At 35.7% G+C, this 19,794-nt stretch overlaps 1 protein-coding gene across 3 annotated transcripts in view; it reads right to left on the bottom strand.

Moving 5' to 3' along the window:
* The window catches only part of rassf2b (Ras association domain family member 2b), a 24,035-nt gene extending 5,305 nt beyond the window's left edge, over positions 1–18,730 (bottom strand). The window contains exons 1-5 of one of the 3 annotated variants that reach the window (XM_087787885.1): positions 18,568–18,730; positions 7,231–7,316; positions 5,819–5,894; positions 5,607–5,758; positions 4,588–4,700 (exon numbers count right to left, since the gene is read on the bottom strand). In XM_087787885.1, coding sequence (XP_087644011.1) covers positions 4,588–4,700; positions 5,607–5,758; positions 5,819–5,894; positions 7,231–7,283 — 394 coding nt within the window. In that variant the 5' untranslated portion in view covers positions 7,284–7,316; positions 18,568–18,730. Of the gene's footprint in view, positions 1–4,587; positions 4,701–5,606; positions 5,759–5,818; positions 5,895–7,230; positions 7,317–12,229; positions 12,326–18,567 lie in introns of those variants that run through there. The other 2 variants (XM_087787876.1, XM_087787868.1) reach the window with 2 other exon arrangements.
* Positions 18,731–19,794: the final 1,064 nt, after the last annotated feature.

Raw genomic sequence — 19,794 nt, 5'->3', positions numbered from 1 at the left:
GGACGTTACAGTTATGTATAGGATGTTACAGTTATGTAGAGGACGTTACAGTTATGTATAGGACGTTACAGTTATGTATAGGACGTTACAGTTATGTATAGGATGTTACAGTTATGTATAGGATGTTACAGTTATGTAGAGGACGTTACAGTTATGTATAGGATGTTACAGTTATGTATAGGATGTTACAGTTATGTAGAGGACGTTACAGTTATGTATAGGATGTTACAGTTATGTAGAGGATGTTACAGTTATGTATAGGATGTTACAGTTATGTATAGGATGTTACAGTTATGTAGAGGACGTTACAGTTATGTATAGGATGTTACAGTTATGTATAGGACGTTACAGTTATGTATAGGATGTTACAGTTATGTATAGGATGTTACAGTTATGTATAGGACGTTACAGTTATGTAGAGGACGTTACAGTTATGTATAGGATGTTACAGTTATGTATAGGATGTTACAGTTATGTAGAGGACGTTACAGTTATGTAGAGGACGTTACAGTTATGTATAGGACGTTACAGTTATGTATAGGACGTTACAGTTATGTATAGGACGTTACAGTTATGTATAGGATGTTACAGTTATGTATAGGACGTTACAGTTATGTAGAGGACGTTACAGTTATGTATAGGATGTTACAGTTATGTATAGGATGTTACAGTTATGTATAGGACGTTACAGTTATGTATAGGATGTTACAGTTATGTATAGGATGTTACAGTTATGTATAGGACGTTACAGTTATGTAGAGGACGTTACAGTTATGTATAGGATGTTACAGTTATGTATAGGATGTTACAGTTATGTAGAGGACGTTACAGTTATGTAGAGGACGTTACAGTTATGTATAGGATGTTACAGTTATGTAGAGGACGTTACAGTTATGTATAGGATGTTACAGTTATGTATAGGATGTTACAGTTATGTAGAGGACGTTACAGTTATGTATAGGATGTTACAGTTATGTATAGGATGTTACAGTTATGTAGAGGACGTTACAGTTATGTAGAGGACGTTACAGTTATGTATAGGATGTTACAGTTATGTAGAGGACGTTACAGTTATGTAGAGGACGTTACAGTTATGTAGAGGACGTTACAGTTATGTATAGGATGTTACAGTTATGTATAGGATGTTACAGTTATGTAGAGGACGTTACAGTTATGTATAGGATGTTACAGTTATGTATAGGATGTTAGAGTTATGTAGAGGACGTTACAGTTATGTATAGGATGCTACAGTTATGTATAGGATGTTACAGTTATGTAGAGGACGTTACAGTTATGTAGAGGACGTTACAGTTATGTATAGGATGTTACAGTTATGTAGAGGACGTTACAGTTATGTAGAGGACGTTACAGTTATGTAGAGGACGTTACAGTTATGTATAGGATGTTACAGTTATGTATAGGACGTTACAGTTATGTAGAGGACGTTACAGTTATGTAGAGGACGTTACAGTTATGTATAGGATGTTACAGTTATGTAGAGGACGTTACAGTTATGTATAGGATGTTACAGTTATGTATAGGATGTTACAGTTATGTAGAGGACGTTACAGTTATGTATAGGATGTTACAGTTATGTATAGGATGTTAAAGTTATGTAGAGGACGTTACAGTTATGTATAGGATGTTACAGTTATGTATAGGATGTTACAGTTATGTAGAGGACGTTACAGTTATGTATAGGATGTTACAGTTATGTATAGGATGTTACAGTTATGTATAGGACGTTACAGTTATGTATAGGATGTTACAGTTATGTATAGGATGTTACAGTTATGTATAGGACGTTACAGTTATGTATAGGATGTTACAGTTATGTATAGGACGTAACAGTTATGTATAGGATGTTACAGTTATGTATAGGATGTTACAGTTATGTATAGGACGTTACAGTTATGTATAGGATGTTACAGTTATGTATAGGACGTTACAGTTATGTATAGGACGTTACAGTTATGTATAGGACGTTACAGTTATGTATAGGATGTTACAGTTATGTAGAGGACGTTACAGTTATGTAGAGGACGTTACAGTTATGTATAGGATGTTACAGTTATGTATAGGATGTTACAGTTATGTATAGGATGTTACAGTTATGTAGAGGACGTTACAGTTATGTAGAGGATGTTACAGTTATGTATAGGATGTTACAGTTATGTAGAGGACGTTACAGTTATGTAGAGGATGTTACAGTTATGTATAGGACGTTACAGTTATGTAGAGGATGTTACAGTTATGTATAGGATGTTACAGTTATGTATAGGATGTTACAGTTATGTAGAGGACGTTACAGTTATGTAGAGGATGTTACAGTTATGTATAGGATGTTACAGTTATGTATAGGATGTTACAGTTATGTAGAGGACGTTACAGTTATGTATAGGATGTTACAGTTATGTAGAGGACGTTACAGTTATGTATTGGATGTTACAGTTATGTATAGGATGTTACAGTTATGTATAGGATGTTACAGTTATGTAGAGGACGTTACAGTTATGTATAGGATGTTACAGTTATGTAGAGGACGTTACAGTTATGTAGAGGATGTTACAGTTATGTATAGGATGTTACAGTTATGTATAGGATGTTACAGTTATGTAGAGGACGTTACAGTTATGTATAGGATGTTACAGTTATGTAGAGGACGTTACAGTTATGTAGAGGATGTTACAGTTATGTATAGGATGTTACAGTTATGTATAGGATGTTACAGTTATGTATAGGATGTTACAGTTATGTATAGGATGTTACAGTTATGTATAGGACGTTACAGTTATGTATAAGACGTTACAGTTATGTATAGGATGTTACAGTTATGTATAGGACGTTACAGTTATGTATAGGACGTTACAGTTATGTATATGACGTTACAGTTATGTAGAGGACGTTACAGTTATGTATAGGATGTTACAGTTATGTAGAGGACGTTACAGTTATGTATAGGACGTTACAGTTATGTATATGACGTTACAGTTATGTAGAGGACGTTACAGTTATGTATAGGATGTTACAGTTATGTATAGGACGTTACAGTTATGTATAGGACGTTACAGTTATGTATAGGACGTTACAGTTATGTATAGGATGTTACAGTTATGTAGAGGACGTTACAGTTATGTATAGGATGTTACAGTTATGTATAGGATGTTACAGTTATGTATAGGACGTTACAGTTATGTATAGGACGTTACAGTTATGTATAGGACGTTACAGTTATGTATAGGATGTTACAGTTATGTAGAGGACGTTACAGTTATGTATAGGATGTTACAGTTATGTAGAGGACGTTACAGTTATGTATAGGACGTTACAGTTATGTATATGACGTTACAGTTATGTAGAGGACGTTACAGTTATGTATAGGATGTTACAGTTATGTATAGGACGTTACAGTTATGTATAGGACGTTACAGTTATGTATAGGACGTTACAGTTATGTATAGGATGTTACAGTTATGTAGAGGACGTTACAGTTATGTATAGGATGTTACAGTTATGTATAGGATGTTACAGTTATGTATAGGACGTTACAGTTATGTATAGGACGTTACAGTTATGTATAGGATGTTACAGTTATGTATAGGACGTTACAGTTATGTATAGGATGTTACAGTTATGTATAGGATGTTACAGTTATGTATAGGATGTTACAGTTATGTATAGGATGTTACAGTTATGTATAGGATGTTACAGTTATGTATAGGATGTTACAGTTATGTATAGGACGTTACAGTTATGTAGAGGACGTTACAGTTATGTATAGGATGTTACAGTTATGTATAGGACGTTACAGTTGTGTAGAGGACGTTACAGGTTTATGATGCGTCGTCATGTCAACTCTGACGGTTCGATGCTGTCGACTCGTCTTATTGTGAACGCAACCAACTTGATTTAAGGTTTTGTATCAACAAACAACATAGTTTTATATCTCTTTTTATAGATTAAAACAGTTTTTTTATTACAGTATATACAACAATTATTATATGTCGTTTTTATGTACAAAATGTAAGTTTTGTATCTTGTTTTTACTTACAGAATATTTAAATCTTTTTGTATATAATTTTTTTTTTTTTAACTAAAAAATCTTTAAATCTTGTCTAAATAAACAAAAACTTGGACGTCTTGCTTTATATATAAATATAAAAAGTTCTGCATCTTGTGTTTGTATTCAAAACATCTCATTTTTAAATAAACAAACGTGTTGAATCTTGTTTTAAGACAACGGTTTAAACATTAGATGATTTATTATCACCAGTTGTTTCACATGCTGACGGAACATTGTGAGAAAAACTACAATTTGTGAGCAAAACTAAAAAACTACACAACATTATTCATGTGTAACACACACAAACTAAAAACTCCACAACATTATTCATGTGTAACACACACAAACTAAAAACTACACAACATTATTGTGTAACACACACAAACTAAAAACTCCACAACATTATTAATGTGTAACACACACAAACTAAAAACTACACAACATTATTGTGTAACACACACAAACTAAAAACTACACAACATTATTGTGTAACACACACAAACTAAAAAGTAGATAACACCTACCGTCCTCATGCTCCTCCATCACACCGTTGTCGTCGTGATCGTCGTCCGCCAGCGTCACTTCCACAGTGGGCGGAGCCTGTGGTTCCGTCTGTTGAGCGTCCGAGTTCGGAGGTCTGTGAAGATGACGTACATTCTAGATCAGTGACCCCTGACCTTTGAGGCCTTTGACACCGGAACAGACGTAACAAACTATTTAGATCGTTTCTCTTCTATCGATTACTACTGTCTGAAGTCACACTAGGCTGTGACTCTTTGATACATCGAGTTCACTCCAGAAACAAATCTATCTTTCTATTGATAGATCCATCCATCCATCTATTCATCCATCCATCCATTCATCTATTCATCCATCCATTCAACCATCGATCCATCTATTCATCCATCCATCCATCTATTTATCAATCCATTCATCTATTCATCCATCTATTCAATCATCGATCCATCTATTCATCCATCCATCCATCTATTCATCCATCTATTAATCCATCTATCTATTATCCATCCATCTATCTATTTATCAATCAATCAATCATCCATCCATATATTCATCCATCCATCCATCTATTCATCCATCCATCCATCTATCTATTCATCCATCCATCTATCTATTTATCAATCAATCAATCATCCATCCATATATTCATCCATCCATCCATCCATTTATCTATCTATTCATCCATCCATCCATCCATCCATCCATCCATCCATCCATCCATCCATCCATCCATCCATCCATCCATCCATCCATCCATCCATCCATCCATCCATCAATCCATCCATCTATTTATCAATCCATCAATCCATCTATTCATCCATCCATCTATTCATCCATCTGTCCATCCATCCATCTATCAAGTTCGCTGCCATCAAAGAAATGTAAACCAGTTCAGAGGTCATTGACCTCTAGTGACCCCCACTTGAAAATCTAGAGCGAATCCATATCGCCGGCAGCTTCCGGTCAGTGTCTCAGTGTCTCAGTGTCTCAGTGTCTCAGTGTCTCAGTGTAACCGGACTCGTACCCTTGACCGTCCAGGTTGCAGCCGGAGTGCCAGGAGGTGGAGGAGGGCGGAGGTCGGATCCTCTCGTGGTCGTCCTGCATCTGCAGCCTGATGGGTCGCCGGAGACCCCAGAAGATGTTGAGCAGCCCCTCGACGATCAGCTCGCCCTCTTCCTGTGGAGAGAGAGAGAGATCGATGAGGATCCAGTTTCAGACGGAGGTCAGTGAACGTACCTCTCTGTGGCGCAGCTGCAGGTTCTGGCCGTCATAGTAGATGTTGTAGGTCTTGAGCTGAGACAGAACCGTCGTCCTGGAGGATCGTCAAGAATCAGGATTTAACATTTTCATCTCTGTTTCAACTTTACTTTAAAAACTTTAATTTAACTGTTGTTTTACCACAAACTGACCTCGTAGAGGAACATGTATGACTCATCAAAAAATATATAAACATCTGTATTTATGCGTCTATTGGTCTTTTTTTATTCTTTTACAAACATATTTATTCAATTAATCTTAAATACAACAACATTTTTAAAGGTTGAAACATGTTTTTATTGATATTTCTTTTAAGTATTTAATGTTTTTGTTAATAATTGAATTCAATCATTTGTATATTGATAAACTGGGTTATTATTATATTATTAACTTAATTCAAATGACTCGAAAATGTATCATTTAAATGTAATATTTTTCAATGTATAGTCTTTTAAATTCAATATAAAAACGTTGGTATATTATTGTCACCAGACATTACCAAAGGATTACCGAGCTACTTGATCACGTCTGCGTCGTCACATGATCGTCTGTGTGTCGCCTGATTGGCTGAAAGTTCAATGAAGTCTTTTTGGGTCTCAATAAAAAAAAAGTGTAAAGTTTACGTCATTGAATATTGAGATACCACTGATATACTTAATATAATACAATAAAACAATATATTTCATATTGTTCAGACATTGTTTATTTTCTATATTAATATGTATTAATATTATTCATTTATCTAATTGACACATTATTTCGGTTCTTTTACAAAAAACACCTGAAAGAAGTCAAAAGTTTATGTTAAAAGAAATATACATATTATTTACGACAACCTTGTCTGAGCAGCTGTCAATCAAGTAGAAGACACTCATGTGGAAGTTAAACTGGCAAAGTTGTGTTTCCACAGAGTTGTGTTTCCACAGAGTTGTGTTTCCACTGAGTTGTGTTTCCACTGAGTTGTGTTTCCACTGAGTTGTGTTTCCACTGAGTTGTGTTTCTACTGAGTTGTGTTTCCACTGAGTTGTGTTTCTACTGAGTTGTGTTTCCACTGAGTTGTGTTTCCACTGAGTTGTGTTTCCACTGAGTTGTGTTTCTACTGAGTTGTGTTTCCACTTCCTCTTTTTCACGGCTGAGAAAAGATCATTAAACTCTAGTAAAACTCTAAGTTAAAGGTGTGGTTTCATCTGGTTTTACTGATTAAAAATCTTCTTCTCAAATAATAAACACACAAAGTAGTTTCAACTCATTTCACGTTAATTCTCCAGGGAAAAGTTGCAACCATGTGATGAAAACATTGTGTAAAAAAATCAACCACGAGTAATTGACGAGTCATTGATAAGTACTTGATGAGTCATTGATAAGTAGTTGATGAGTCAGCAGAATCTTACTTGCTGATGAACTTGTTCTCTCCGATCTCGACCCCGTCATGCGACCCATCCATCGTCAGAGAGCATCAGAGCATCAGAGCATCAGTCTGTGGAGACAAAGAACTGATCGTCAGAGAGTCTCATGACTCCTCATGACTGCACACACACAACCTCATAGACACACAACCACTCACACATACACACACATAGACACACAGCCACATAGACACACAACCTCATAGACACACACACATAGACACACAACCACATAGACACACAACCTCATAGACACACAACCACACACACACACACACATAGACACACAACCACATAGACACACAACCACACATAGACACACAACCACACATAGACACACAACCACGCATAGACACACAACCTCATAGACACACAACCACATAGACACACAACCTCATAGACACACAACCACACATAGACACACAACCACACATAGACACACAACCTCATAGACACACAACCACATAGACACACAACCTCATAGACACACAACCACACATAGACACACAACCACATAGACAAACAACCACACATAGACACACAACCACACATAGACAAACACACAGACATATACACACAAACACACAGCAGCAGGATTTACAAACATCAACTTCTAAATCTGAGTCTGTTTGTTTACAAAAGTAAGAACATCTTCGTTTTTAAATCCTCGCAACTATTGTGTGAATGTTATAAACTGAGAGGCCAAATTATACACTATATTCAATATATATACAGTATATATATACATGTACAGTATATATATACATATATATACAGTATATATACATATACAGTATATATATACATATACAGTATATATACATATACAGTATATATATACATATATATACAGTATATATACATATACAGTATATATATACATATACAGTATATATATATACATATATATACAGTATATATACATATATATATACACATACTCTAATATATACCATATAAATATACAATATATATACTGTATATATACAGTATATATATATGGTAAATATTAGAGTATATATATGTATATACTGTATATATACTGTATATATATATACATACTCTAATATATACCATATATATATATACTGTATATATACAGTATATACTGTATATATACTGTATATATATATATACATACTCTAATATATACCATATATATATATATATATATATATATACTGTATATATACAGTGTATATATATATATATATACACTAAATAACCCCTTCATTTTTATTTGAATGGGCTTTTGATGTCAAAATACAAAAAAATCCTCGTCACACAATGGTTTCCATTTTAAAATCAGCTGAAAATGATATCAAAAGATAAGGTAAAAATAACGATGATCTGAAAAACACATCCAGGTGCAGTTGATATGTAAAAAACATGTGTTTTCTATTGTTATTACTGTCTGGAAGGTGTTTTATTTTTGAAAGAACAGATTTCTTCAGACGTCAAGACGCTCGGATTTAAATAAAACCACTTAAAAAAGAATTGTGTGAACGAGTGAAAAATGAGTAAAAGACTCATGTTGTCAAAACAGATTTATGCTGAGTCGCTGTATTTTTCCTGTTTTGCTTCGAGAAAATAACGCTGACATGAAGCAGGACAGAAACAAAAGGTTGAGAATGAAGTGCAGCTGCTTCATCTTCTCACACCAACAGCTGCTGCTGCTGGACCTGAACCAACAACCCGCAGAGTTTTCCTTCCTCCTCAGAGTTCACACACCAGGGGCCTCTGGAGCGAGGACGGGGCCTCTGGAGCGAGAGGACGGGGCCTCTGGAGCGAGAGGACGGGGCCTCTGGAGCGAGGACGGGGGCCTCTGGAGCGAGGACGGGGGCCTCTGGAGCGAGAGGACGGGGCCTCTGGAGCGAGGACGGGGGCCTCTGGAGCGAGGACGGGGCCTCTGGAGCGAGAGGACGGGGGCCTCTGGAGCGAGAGGACGGGGCCTCTGGAGCGAGGACGGGGGCCTCTGGAGCGAGGACGGGGCCTCTGGAGCGAGAGGACGGGGGCCTCTGGAGCGAGAGGACGGGGGCCTCTGGAGCGAGGACGGGGCCTCTGGAGCGAGGACGGGGCCTCTGGAGCGAGGACGGGGCCTCTGGAGCGAGGACGGGGCCTCTGGAGCGAGGACGGGGCCTCTGGAGCGAGGACGGGGCCGGTGGACGACACAAGGGCCCCAGAGTAACACAAGGAATCAGCTGCTCCACACGCGTGTTAAGATCAACCTCATCTATAAATTCCAGTGACATCATGATGTCGGCTGACTCTGGTAAATCCACTGTTCTGGTTCTCTTGGATCTGTCCTCAGACTTTGACACAGTTGATCACCAGATCCTGCTGAGAAGACTGAGGGATGAAGACTGTCTGGGTCTGTGTTGTGTGGAGTCCCTCAAGGTTCTGTTCTGGGTCCTTTATTGTTTTTGCTGTATTTGATTCCCCTCGGTAAAATCATTCAGAGATTTCCAGATGTTTCTTATCACATTTTTGCTGATGACATCCAGCTCTACTGCTCTTTTGATCCAACTGAGCCCCAGAGGCTGAACTTAGTCAATTGTTTGCTATAAATCAAACAATGAGAGAAAACACTCTACAGCTAAATGTGGACAAAACTGAAACTCTGGTGATTGCTCCTGATGATACGATTCCAGGGTTGAGTCAGTACTTGGGTGACTTAGGTCAGTCTGTCAAACTGAGCCTGAGAAACCTGGGTGTTGTATTTGATAAAGACATGTCTCTTGTTCAACACTGCAGAAAACTGACCAGAAACTGTTTCCTTCAACTGAGAAAAATCTCTAAACTTAGGAAAATGTTGTCGGAACATGATCTGGAGCTTGTAATCCATGCGTTTGTTTCTTCTCGCCTGGACTATTGTAACAGTTTGTTTTCATGTCTTAACAAGAAGGATGTGTCTCGTCTGCAGTTGATTCAGAACTCTGCAGCCAGAATTCTGACCCGCTCTAGTAGAAGAACTCACATTTCTCCGATCCTTAAAACGCTTCACTGGCTTCCAGTTTCTTTCAGGATCATTTTAAAATTCTGGTTCTTACTTTCAGAGCTATTCATGGTCAGACCTTCCATCAGTGATCTGATCCAGCCTTACACCCCAGCTCGGGCTCTGAGGTCTGTGGATCAGAATCTACTGATGGTTCCTGAACTTCCGGACCAGAGGAGAGAAATCCTTCCAGACTGTTGCTAGAAACGTCTCAAGAAACATCTTTAAACGTTTTTATTTGTTCAGACTTTTGCTTGATTTTCTGGAACTCCTGTTGTGTTATCAGTTTTATCTTTATCTTTAAAGTATATACTTTATTGAATATTGTTTTGATTGTTTAAGCGCTTTGTGACCCTGGTCTGGAAAAGCGCTATACAAATAAAAATGACTTACTTACTTACTTACTATAAATGTATTGATTCATTCAACACACACAATATTAATACATACAGTACACATGTTAAAAATAATAAGAACTATAATAAACTATATAAAAAATAATAAAAACTTACTGTATTATTTACTTATAGTTGACAATTGTTTGATTATAGTTGAAAATTGTTAGATTATAGTTGAAAATTGTTTGATTACAGTTGAAAATTGTTTGATTGTAGTTGAAAATTGCTTGATTATAGTTGAAAATTGTTTGATTATAGTTGAAAATTGTTTGATTATAGTTGATAATTGTTTGATTATAGTTGAAAATTGTTTGATTATAGTTTAAAATAGTTTGATTATAGTTGAAAATTGTTTGATTATAGTTGAAAATTGTTTGATTATAGTTGAAAATAGTTTGATTACAGTTGAAAATTGTTTGATTATAGTTGAAAATTGTTTGATTACAGTTGAAAATTGTTTGATTATAGTTGAAAATTGTTTGATTATAGTTGATAATTGTTTGATTATAGTTGAAAATTGTTTGATTATAGTTGAAAATTGTTTGATTATAGTTGAAAATTGTTGGATTATAGTTGAAAATAGTTTGATTTTAGTTGAAAATTGTTTGATTATAGTTGAATATTGTTTGATTATAGTTGAAAATTGTTTGATTATAGTTGAAAATTGTTTGATTATAGTTGAAAATTGTTTGATTATAGTTGAAAATTGTTGGATTATAGTTTAAAATAGTTTGATTATAGTTGAAAATTGTTTGATTATAGTTGAAAATTGTTTGATTATAGTTGAAAATAGTTTGATTACAGTTGAAAATGGTTTGATTATAGTTGAAAATTGTTTGATTATAGTTGAAAATTGTTTGATTATAGTTGAAAATTGTTTGATTATAGTTGAAAATAGTTTGATTACAGTTGAAAATTGTTTGATTATAGTTGAAAATTGTTTGATTACAGTTGAAAATTGTTTGATTATAGTTGAAAATTGTTTGATTATAGTTGAAAATTGTTTGATTATAGTTGAAAATTGTTGGATTATAGTTGAAAATAGTTTGATTTTAGTTGAAAATTGTTTGATTATAGTTGAATATTGTTTGATTATAGTTGAAAATTGTTTGATTATAGTTGAAAATTGTTTGATTATAGTTGAAAATTGTTGGATTACAGTTGAAAATAGTTTGATTTTAGTTGAAAATTGTTTGATTATAGTTGAAAATTGTTTGATTACAGTTGAAAATTGTTTGATTATAGTTGAAAATTGTTGGATTATAGTTGAAAATTGTTGGATTATAGTTGAAAATTGTTTGATTACAGTTGAAAATTGTTTGATTATAGTTCATACTTTTTAATAACAGTTGGACAAGATGGTACAAATACAAAATATTAATTTATTATGAATAAATAATAAAGGACTATCAAGTTCTCATGGATATTTAAGACACACTAAGAGTAAGATGATAAACTCTTGCTTAACTTTAAGGAATTCAAACTCTGAACCTTCACAGTTGTATCTTCTTCTCCTGGTCGTATGTTTTAAAAACTTCTGACAATAGTATCTTTGAAGAACAATCGTGTAAAGTACCAACAAAAAACTCACCATCACCGAAAACAAGTGTCAATATCCAGAAAGAGTCGACACAACAAGCAGCTTCTTCAGCTCTAGAGTCACAACAAGTGGACGTGTTTGAAGGAAACGTTCTCCTTCCGCAGAATCACTTCCTCTTCACGGAGCGACAGGAAACTGACACTTGTCAAAACTTCCTCAATTCAGACGCAGAGTTGAGACTAAAGTCAACGCCTCGTGCGACGAGTCGTCACTGAGCCCTCGTCCACAAAGTGACAATCTGTGAGATTCATGTTGGCATCGAGCAGATGAAATATTCAAGAGCATCATCTCCACCTCCAGCCCCGGAGCATGAATATTTCAGCAGCTTATCAAACGTCCAGCTTTGAAAAAAAAAGCTGCCGTGGAGCCGAACAATAAAGATCATTAGTCATTAATAGAGGGCGGCCAAGCTTGAAGACCCGCTAATGTGTCGCTCAAGATTCTGTCCGTCAAGAGGCGAGTCACCGGACCGGAGCCAAGTCCATCGAACCTGAACCAGACAAACTTATGGAACTTTAAAAAAAACAAATGGATTTACATATTTTATAGTTTCACTGATATCTTGATGTTTTCCCGCTCTTTGTTGGTTGTCTTAATAGAACTTAAAGCCAGAATATGTCCAAACGTCAGCTTTAAAAGTCGACTGTATCCTCTCGTCCTCAGTCGTCGTCAGGATCTCGCAGGATTTAACGGAGGTAATGACCTTTAACAGCACTTTTGTATTTAAACCGTAGTCCATTAGTGGTTGACAGTTCAATAAAGTGTGTATAAAATCAACAGATTCAATTGAAAAAATATAAAAACAACAACCAACGTGAAAATATTCACAAGAGTTTTGTTAGTTTTTGGTTTGCAATTAAACTTTTTGCCCGCTAAAAGGCAGCAGTCATTACGTCCTCCGCAGCTAAAGGAACAATGAAATCCTGGCTGGGGATGAGAGGATACATTGACTCCAGCAGCTTTTAAAGCTGATGTTTGGACAAATTTCTTTGTTTGAAAACAAATTAAAACAGTTACGACTTCGTCAAGAGTCATGTGGTCTGTAAATACTACAACACCAGAGTCAAGTACTGGACAATACTACACATATATACTTGTTACTACACTATCACAACACCAGAGTCAAGTACTGGACAATACTACACATATATACTTGTTACTACAGTATCACAACAACAGAGTCAAGTACTGGACAATACTACAAATATATCCTTGTTACTACACTATCACAACAACAGAGTCAAGTACTCGACAATACTACACATATATACTTGTTACTACAGTATCACAACACCAGAGTCAAGTACTCGACAATACTACACATATATACTTGTTACTACAGTATCACAACAACAGAGTCAAGTACTCGACAATACTACACATATATACTTGTTACTACAGTATCACAACACCAGAGTCAAGTACTGGACAATACTACACATATATACTCGTTACTACACTATCACAACACCAGAGTCAAGTACTGGACAATACTACACATATAACCTTGTTACTACACTCTCACAACACCAGAGTCAAGTACTGGACAATACTACACATATATACTTGTTACTACAGTATCACAACACCAGAGTCAAGTACTGGACAATACTACACATATAACCTTGTTACTACACTATCACAACACCAGAGTCAAGTACTGGACAATACTAAACATATATACTTGTTACTACAGTATCACAACACCAGAGTCAAGTACTGGACAATACTACACATATAACCTTGTTACTACACTATCACAACACCAGAGTCAAGTACTGGACAATACTACAAATATATCCTTGTTACTACAGTATCACAACACCAGAGTCAAGTACTCGACAATACTACACATATATACTTGTTACTACAGTATCACAACAACAGAGTCAAGTACTCGACAATACTACACATATATACTTGTTACTACACTATCACAACACCACAGTCAAGTACTGTACAATACTATACATATATACTCGTTACTACACTATCACAACACCAGAGTCAAGTACTGGACAATACTACACATATATACTTGTTACTACACTATCACAACACCAGAGTTAAGTACTGGACAATACTACACTTATATACTTGTTACTACACTATCACAACACCAGAGTCAAGTACTGGACAATACTACACTTATATACTTGTTACTACACTATCACAACACCAGAGTTAAGTACTCGACAATACTACACCTTAGGGCTGCACGATATTGGAATAATAATATTGGATATTGGTGTTTTGAATTGCGATATCGATACTAATGCGATATTTTTTAGCGAGTACTGTACGGGAGGTCTGGGGGTTTATAGAAGGAAAACTATGCAATATTTCCCTTTCGTTTATTTCCACGCTTCAGTGTCGACACGATCGTAGAAAAATATCACTTATAACGCTCAGTCTCGCGGGACTTGCATCGTGTTTCCTGCGAAACTGAGTGACATCAGAGAGGAGCCGATATCACCAAATCAATAATAAATCCACCTCCTTGTACACGCACACATAATACTTTATAAATGATGCTAACAACTTAGCTCATTAGCATACGGTGAAGACGGACAGGTTTGTTTGGAAGTTCACGATCTTATAAGAAAACAACTGAGACGAGATGAAAAGTTCTTACAATATGTTGCTTTAACAAAGGAGGTTGAAAGAGACGAGTGACTGGATCACTAGTGTTTGACTAGATCATAAGTTAGGATTACTTCCGGTTATATACTGGCAAGACGTGTCGCCATAGCAACCGAGCCTAGCAAGCTGCGCCGCACAGACAGACGGAGACGTAAACGACAACGAGACATAGAAGTACAAATTGACAACTTTACAGAACCTGACACTGATTGGTCAAAGTGTGCATTTAAGAAATGCTTGATTTATACAATAAAAAATGATAAAGTATCACATGTTTTCGATATGAATATCACATGTGACAATATCACGATATCAATATTTTCTTTCGATATATCGTGCAGCCGTACTACACATATATCCTTATTACTACAGTATCACATTGTATCATTGCCCCTGTTGACCTAATAACTGCTGCCATCTAGCGGCTGGAAGTTCAATTATAACACAAAAATGAACAAACAGTGTGAATATTTTCATAGCAATGGTTAAAAAAAAAAGTTTTTTTTTACACACATCGAACTATAAACAGTTAACAAACTATAGTAAAACATAAAATATAATTTGCAAGTCAAAAATGAAAATGCTGTCGAATATTGTTGCAGTATTGTGGAAAAAAATATAGTTATATAAATACTTTCAAAGACCCGTAGAACCGAGCGTTGAAAAGAACAACAAGAAAAACGTTAAAGATACAAATAAACAAACACAATGTTTACGTGTTGAAGACGTTTAAGTCTTTGTGTTTCTATCAGAACTATTGACTCGCCGTCAGCGAGTCTGACCCAGATCTGTCTCCGGCAACAGAACCACCATCTTCAATAAAAAACCCTGCTCTGGGATCAGCGTCAAAAACAGACCTGTCACTCAAATCTGTGTTTTGACTTCTTGTTTTTATTGAAAGATTCCAAACGTCGAAGTTTCCCGAGCGTCTGGTTCCGTCATCAAGCGTCCATGAACCTCTGAAGTCCAGCTGCTGTTAGAACTCACCACCACAGCTTCCCCTCCCGCCATCATCGACACACATGTCTTCCACCCCGCTATGATGAATGGCACCCCCCCCTCCTTTACTTCTCCTCCTCCCCCAACGCTGCCTCTTCATTACTCCGGCGCTGCCTTGCTATTATCACCATCGCCATGGCAACAGGGAAAACATCTCCAGCAATAGTGAGCCCGAAATAGTTGCTTTCTTTGACTTCTTGTGAGACACTGCAGGGATTTTCAACTCTTCATTAGAATTCTGTTACAGTTCCGAGGGATCCGCACTCCAGCTTCAGAACCAACCACCGCCTTCAGCTAGACTTTCATGTCTGAGGAAGATTACTTTTAAATAACTAGTTACCCCGAAAATTATAAGTGTGTATTTGGCAAGAACACGGTGACACGACACGTATACATGATACAGGGTCAACGTTACGATCGTGATACTGTAGGAACAAGTATATCTTCGTAGTATTGTCCGAGTAGTACAAAAACGTCATGAGTCTTTAGTTTTCAAACTTAAATACTATAGTTTTCCCACTTATTTTCTGCAATGCTAACGTTTTGTTCTCACCCCCTCTCTGTGAACTAAGCACTTCAGCTGAACTTGGATCTAGTGTGTGTATTGGGGGGTCTTTGTGGAGAAGTACAGGGTACTACTAAAAGTAAAATCCGTAGAGATAAGGGTTGAGTATTGGCAAGAATCTGGCGATACAATATGTATCGTGATAAAGGTATTGTGATAGTGTAGTAACAAGGATGTATGTGTAGTATTGTCCAGTACTTGACTCTGGTGTTGTAGTATTTACAGACCACATGACTCTTGGCGAAGTCGTAATTGCTTTTATTTGTTTTCAAACCAAAATATGTCCAAACATCAGCTTTAAAAGATGTTGGCGTCACTGTATCCTCTCGTCCTCAGTTGAAACTGCTTTCATTTGTTTTCAAACCAAAATATGTCCAAACATCAGCTTTAAAAGCTACTGGACTCACTGTATCCTCTCGTCCTCAGTCATCACTGCTTGTGAATTGTAAAATTTACAGACCACATGACTCTTGACGAAGTCGTAACTGCTTTCATTTGTTTTCAAACCAAAATATGTCCAAACATCAGCTTTTAAGCTGCTGGAGTCACTGTATCCTCTCGTCCTCAGTCATCGACAGGTTTTATTGTACCTTTAGCTTGGGAGGACGTAACAACTGCTGCCATTTACTTATAACACACTTTATTAAGATATAAACCATAGAAGAACTACGATAAAAAACAAAGGATGATTTAAAGATTATCGATAAAGTATCGTGAAAAAGAAATATCCTGATATATATCAGTGTATCCATTTTTTCTCATGTTCCTTCTCTTCCCAAAATCACGTGAGAGCAGAAGAAGAAGAAGAAGAGGTAAGAACCATGATTTGTTATTGTTTGTATCAGATACTGTGAAAGACTAAAGTAACTTTATGTGTTGAAGACAAGTGTCTTAACAGATTATGTCTCTAATAATGCAAAGAAAGAGTTTTAATGATAAAGTTCTGGATGTTTTGTCAAAAGTATATTTTGTGATGTGGCCAAAATGTACTTTAGATTAGATACTGCATATAGTTTCATGGAATATAAAGTTGCTCCATCACCATAAGTTTGAAAATGAAAACATTTGTTTACATAGAATAGTGTCAAATTAAACATCCAAACACATTTATGAATTTGATTTTGTCCAACTTTTGCTCTTGATCCGGAGATTAAATTAATTCAGCGACTGTTATGATATTTTTTACTACATTTTAATCAATATTTATTTTTCTCAAGACATTTTGGAAACAGCTTTTTTTCAATGTCTTGAACTTTTTGTCCTTGAAAATTATTTTTGAAGCTTTGTTCTCAGATGTATTTATTTCTATATAGTTTAGTGTGTTTTAAACACATTAATAAACATTTAGATCTGTTTTATTTAATGTATTTATCATCTGTATATGTTTAATAAATATATGTATTATTGGTGTATGTTTAAAAAAAAAAATCATCAAATTTTCATCATATGTATGTTTTTAGTTTTGTTTATGTTTTAGTTTTAGCAGCTTCCACATGGAAACTTTACTCAAAAAACTTCCTCTTAATAATATTTATAATTATTATAGTTTTTTTTCCTGCTGTGTACGGTTCAGACAGACATGGAACAAGTTTCAACAATAACTCTTAGAAAATATATATTTTTAAATGTCTTTAACGTGTAATGACAACAAATATGATTGTAAAACTTTCTAAACATCTTTACTTTTTGCTCAGATTTCTTTTGTGTACGTTTGTATTTTATTAAACACATAAATGAAACATTTTCACGTCTGTGTTTAAAAATAAATAAATAAATATATACAGTATACATTTTAAATTGTGTAAATCACTTCAAGACGTCTACCTTCTGTTTGTTTATGTATTTATTTAATTAATATTATTTAAAAATAGAAAAAAACACGATATATACACAAAGATACACATTCGAGTTGAACTACATGTAAAAATGTTGAATTTACTCGAGAAACTAAACAGTTTTATCGACGTGAATCTTCCTCGTTCTGCTCGTTATGCAACATGAAGGAGGTTCACGAGTGAAGATGTGAAGATAAACGAGTAATAAACGAGTAATAATCGTGTAATAATCGTGTAATAATCGTGTATAAACGTGTTGTTATCCCTGAGGCTTCACGCAGAAAAACACTCGTACCTGCAGCGTCTTCGTGGCTCCAACAGACGCTTCTGTGACCGGAAGTTCTCCTCGTTTATCTCCTTGACTTCCGTCTGTCTTGGACCGTCTCCCGGTTCTGGTCCTGCTCCTCCAGGTCCAGGTCCGAGTGAGCTGGTCCTGGTCGTGGGTTTGATTCTCGCTCGTCCTCGTGCGACTGAGAGCGTGACGTCACGAGCAGCGGGGGGCGCGTGCGCGTGCGCGTGCGCTCCATCTGTCCGTGGCTCGCGGCGCTCAGCCAATGGGAGCGCAGCAGGCGCGCGCCTTTGTTCCACGACAGGAAACAATGGGAGCGCGCGCGCCAGACGAGGAGGAAGAAAGGAAGAAAGAAAGAAAGAAAGAAAGAAAGGTTTTCTTCAGACATGAGCTCGAGGAGGAAAGAAAGAAAGAAAGAAAGAAAGAAAGGTTTTCTTCAGACATGAGCTCGAGGAGGAAAGAAAGAAAGAAAGAAAGAAAGAAAGAAAGAAAGAAAGGTTTTCTTCAGACATGAGCTCGAGGAGGAAAGAAAGAAAGAAAGAAAGAAAGAAAGAAAGGTTTTCTTCAGACATGAGTTCGAGGCTCAGAGACTCTGATCCACGAGAGGGTTTGGATTTTAAAGATGCGATTTAACTTTTAAAGACACTGACCAACATGACCAGCAGGAGGCGCTGTTGCGTCGATATCTACCGACGATTCAATACGTTTTTCAGAGTGTTAATTGTTGTATAATCTTGTTCTTATTTTATTTTTATTTATTTTTATGAATAATCGTCTGTATTGCTTTGGCTTATTGGAAAAAAAAAACAACAATAAAGTTCAACTTAATTATTAATATCATTATTATCGTGTTTGAAAAGTAATTTTCAATTCGTTTATTTTTGTTAAATATATAGATTATTTAAAATCAGTTACTGTTATTAAAACACAGTTCTGTGACAGAAGAAATACAGTTGCAAATGTGTGAATACAAAAAAAACCACATATATATTTATATAAATCCGTGAATTAAAATAAAATATATATAGTTTATCATCTCTGAATGTATTTTTAAAGAAAAAAAATGAAATATAAATTATATATATATAAATAAATCTGTGATTTGAAAAAAATACTTATTCAAATGAGTATTTAAAAAGTGTTTACATACAAATATGGGAATGTTTTTAAAATGATTATGTTTAAGCAGCTACCGAGGGAGCTCGTAAATGTTAACTTTAACTAT

This window comes from Callionymus lyra, chromosome 1 (assembly GCF_982586985.1).
Source record: "Callionymus lyra chromosome 1, fCalLyr1.hap1.1, whole genome shotgun sequence".
Classification (NCBI taxonomy): Eukaryota; Metazoa; Chordata; class Actinopteri; order Syngnathiformes; family Callionymidae; genus Callionymus; species Callionymus lyra.
Note: the sequence above shows the minus strand (reverse complement) of the source record. Positions and strands in the feature narration are given on the sequence as shown.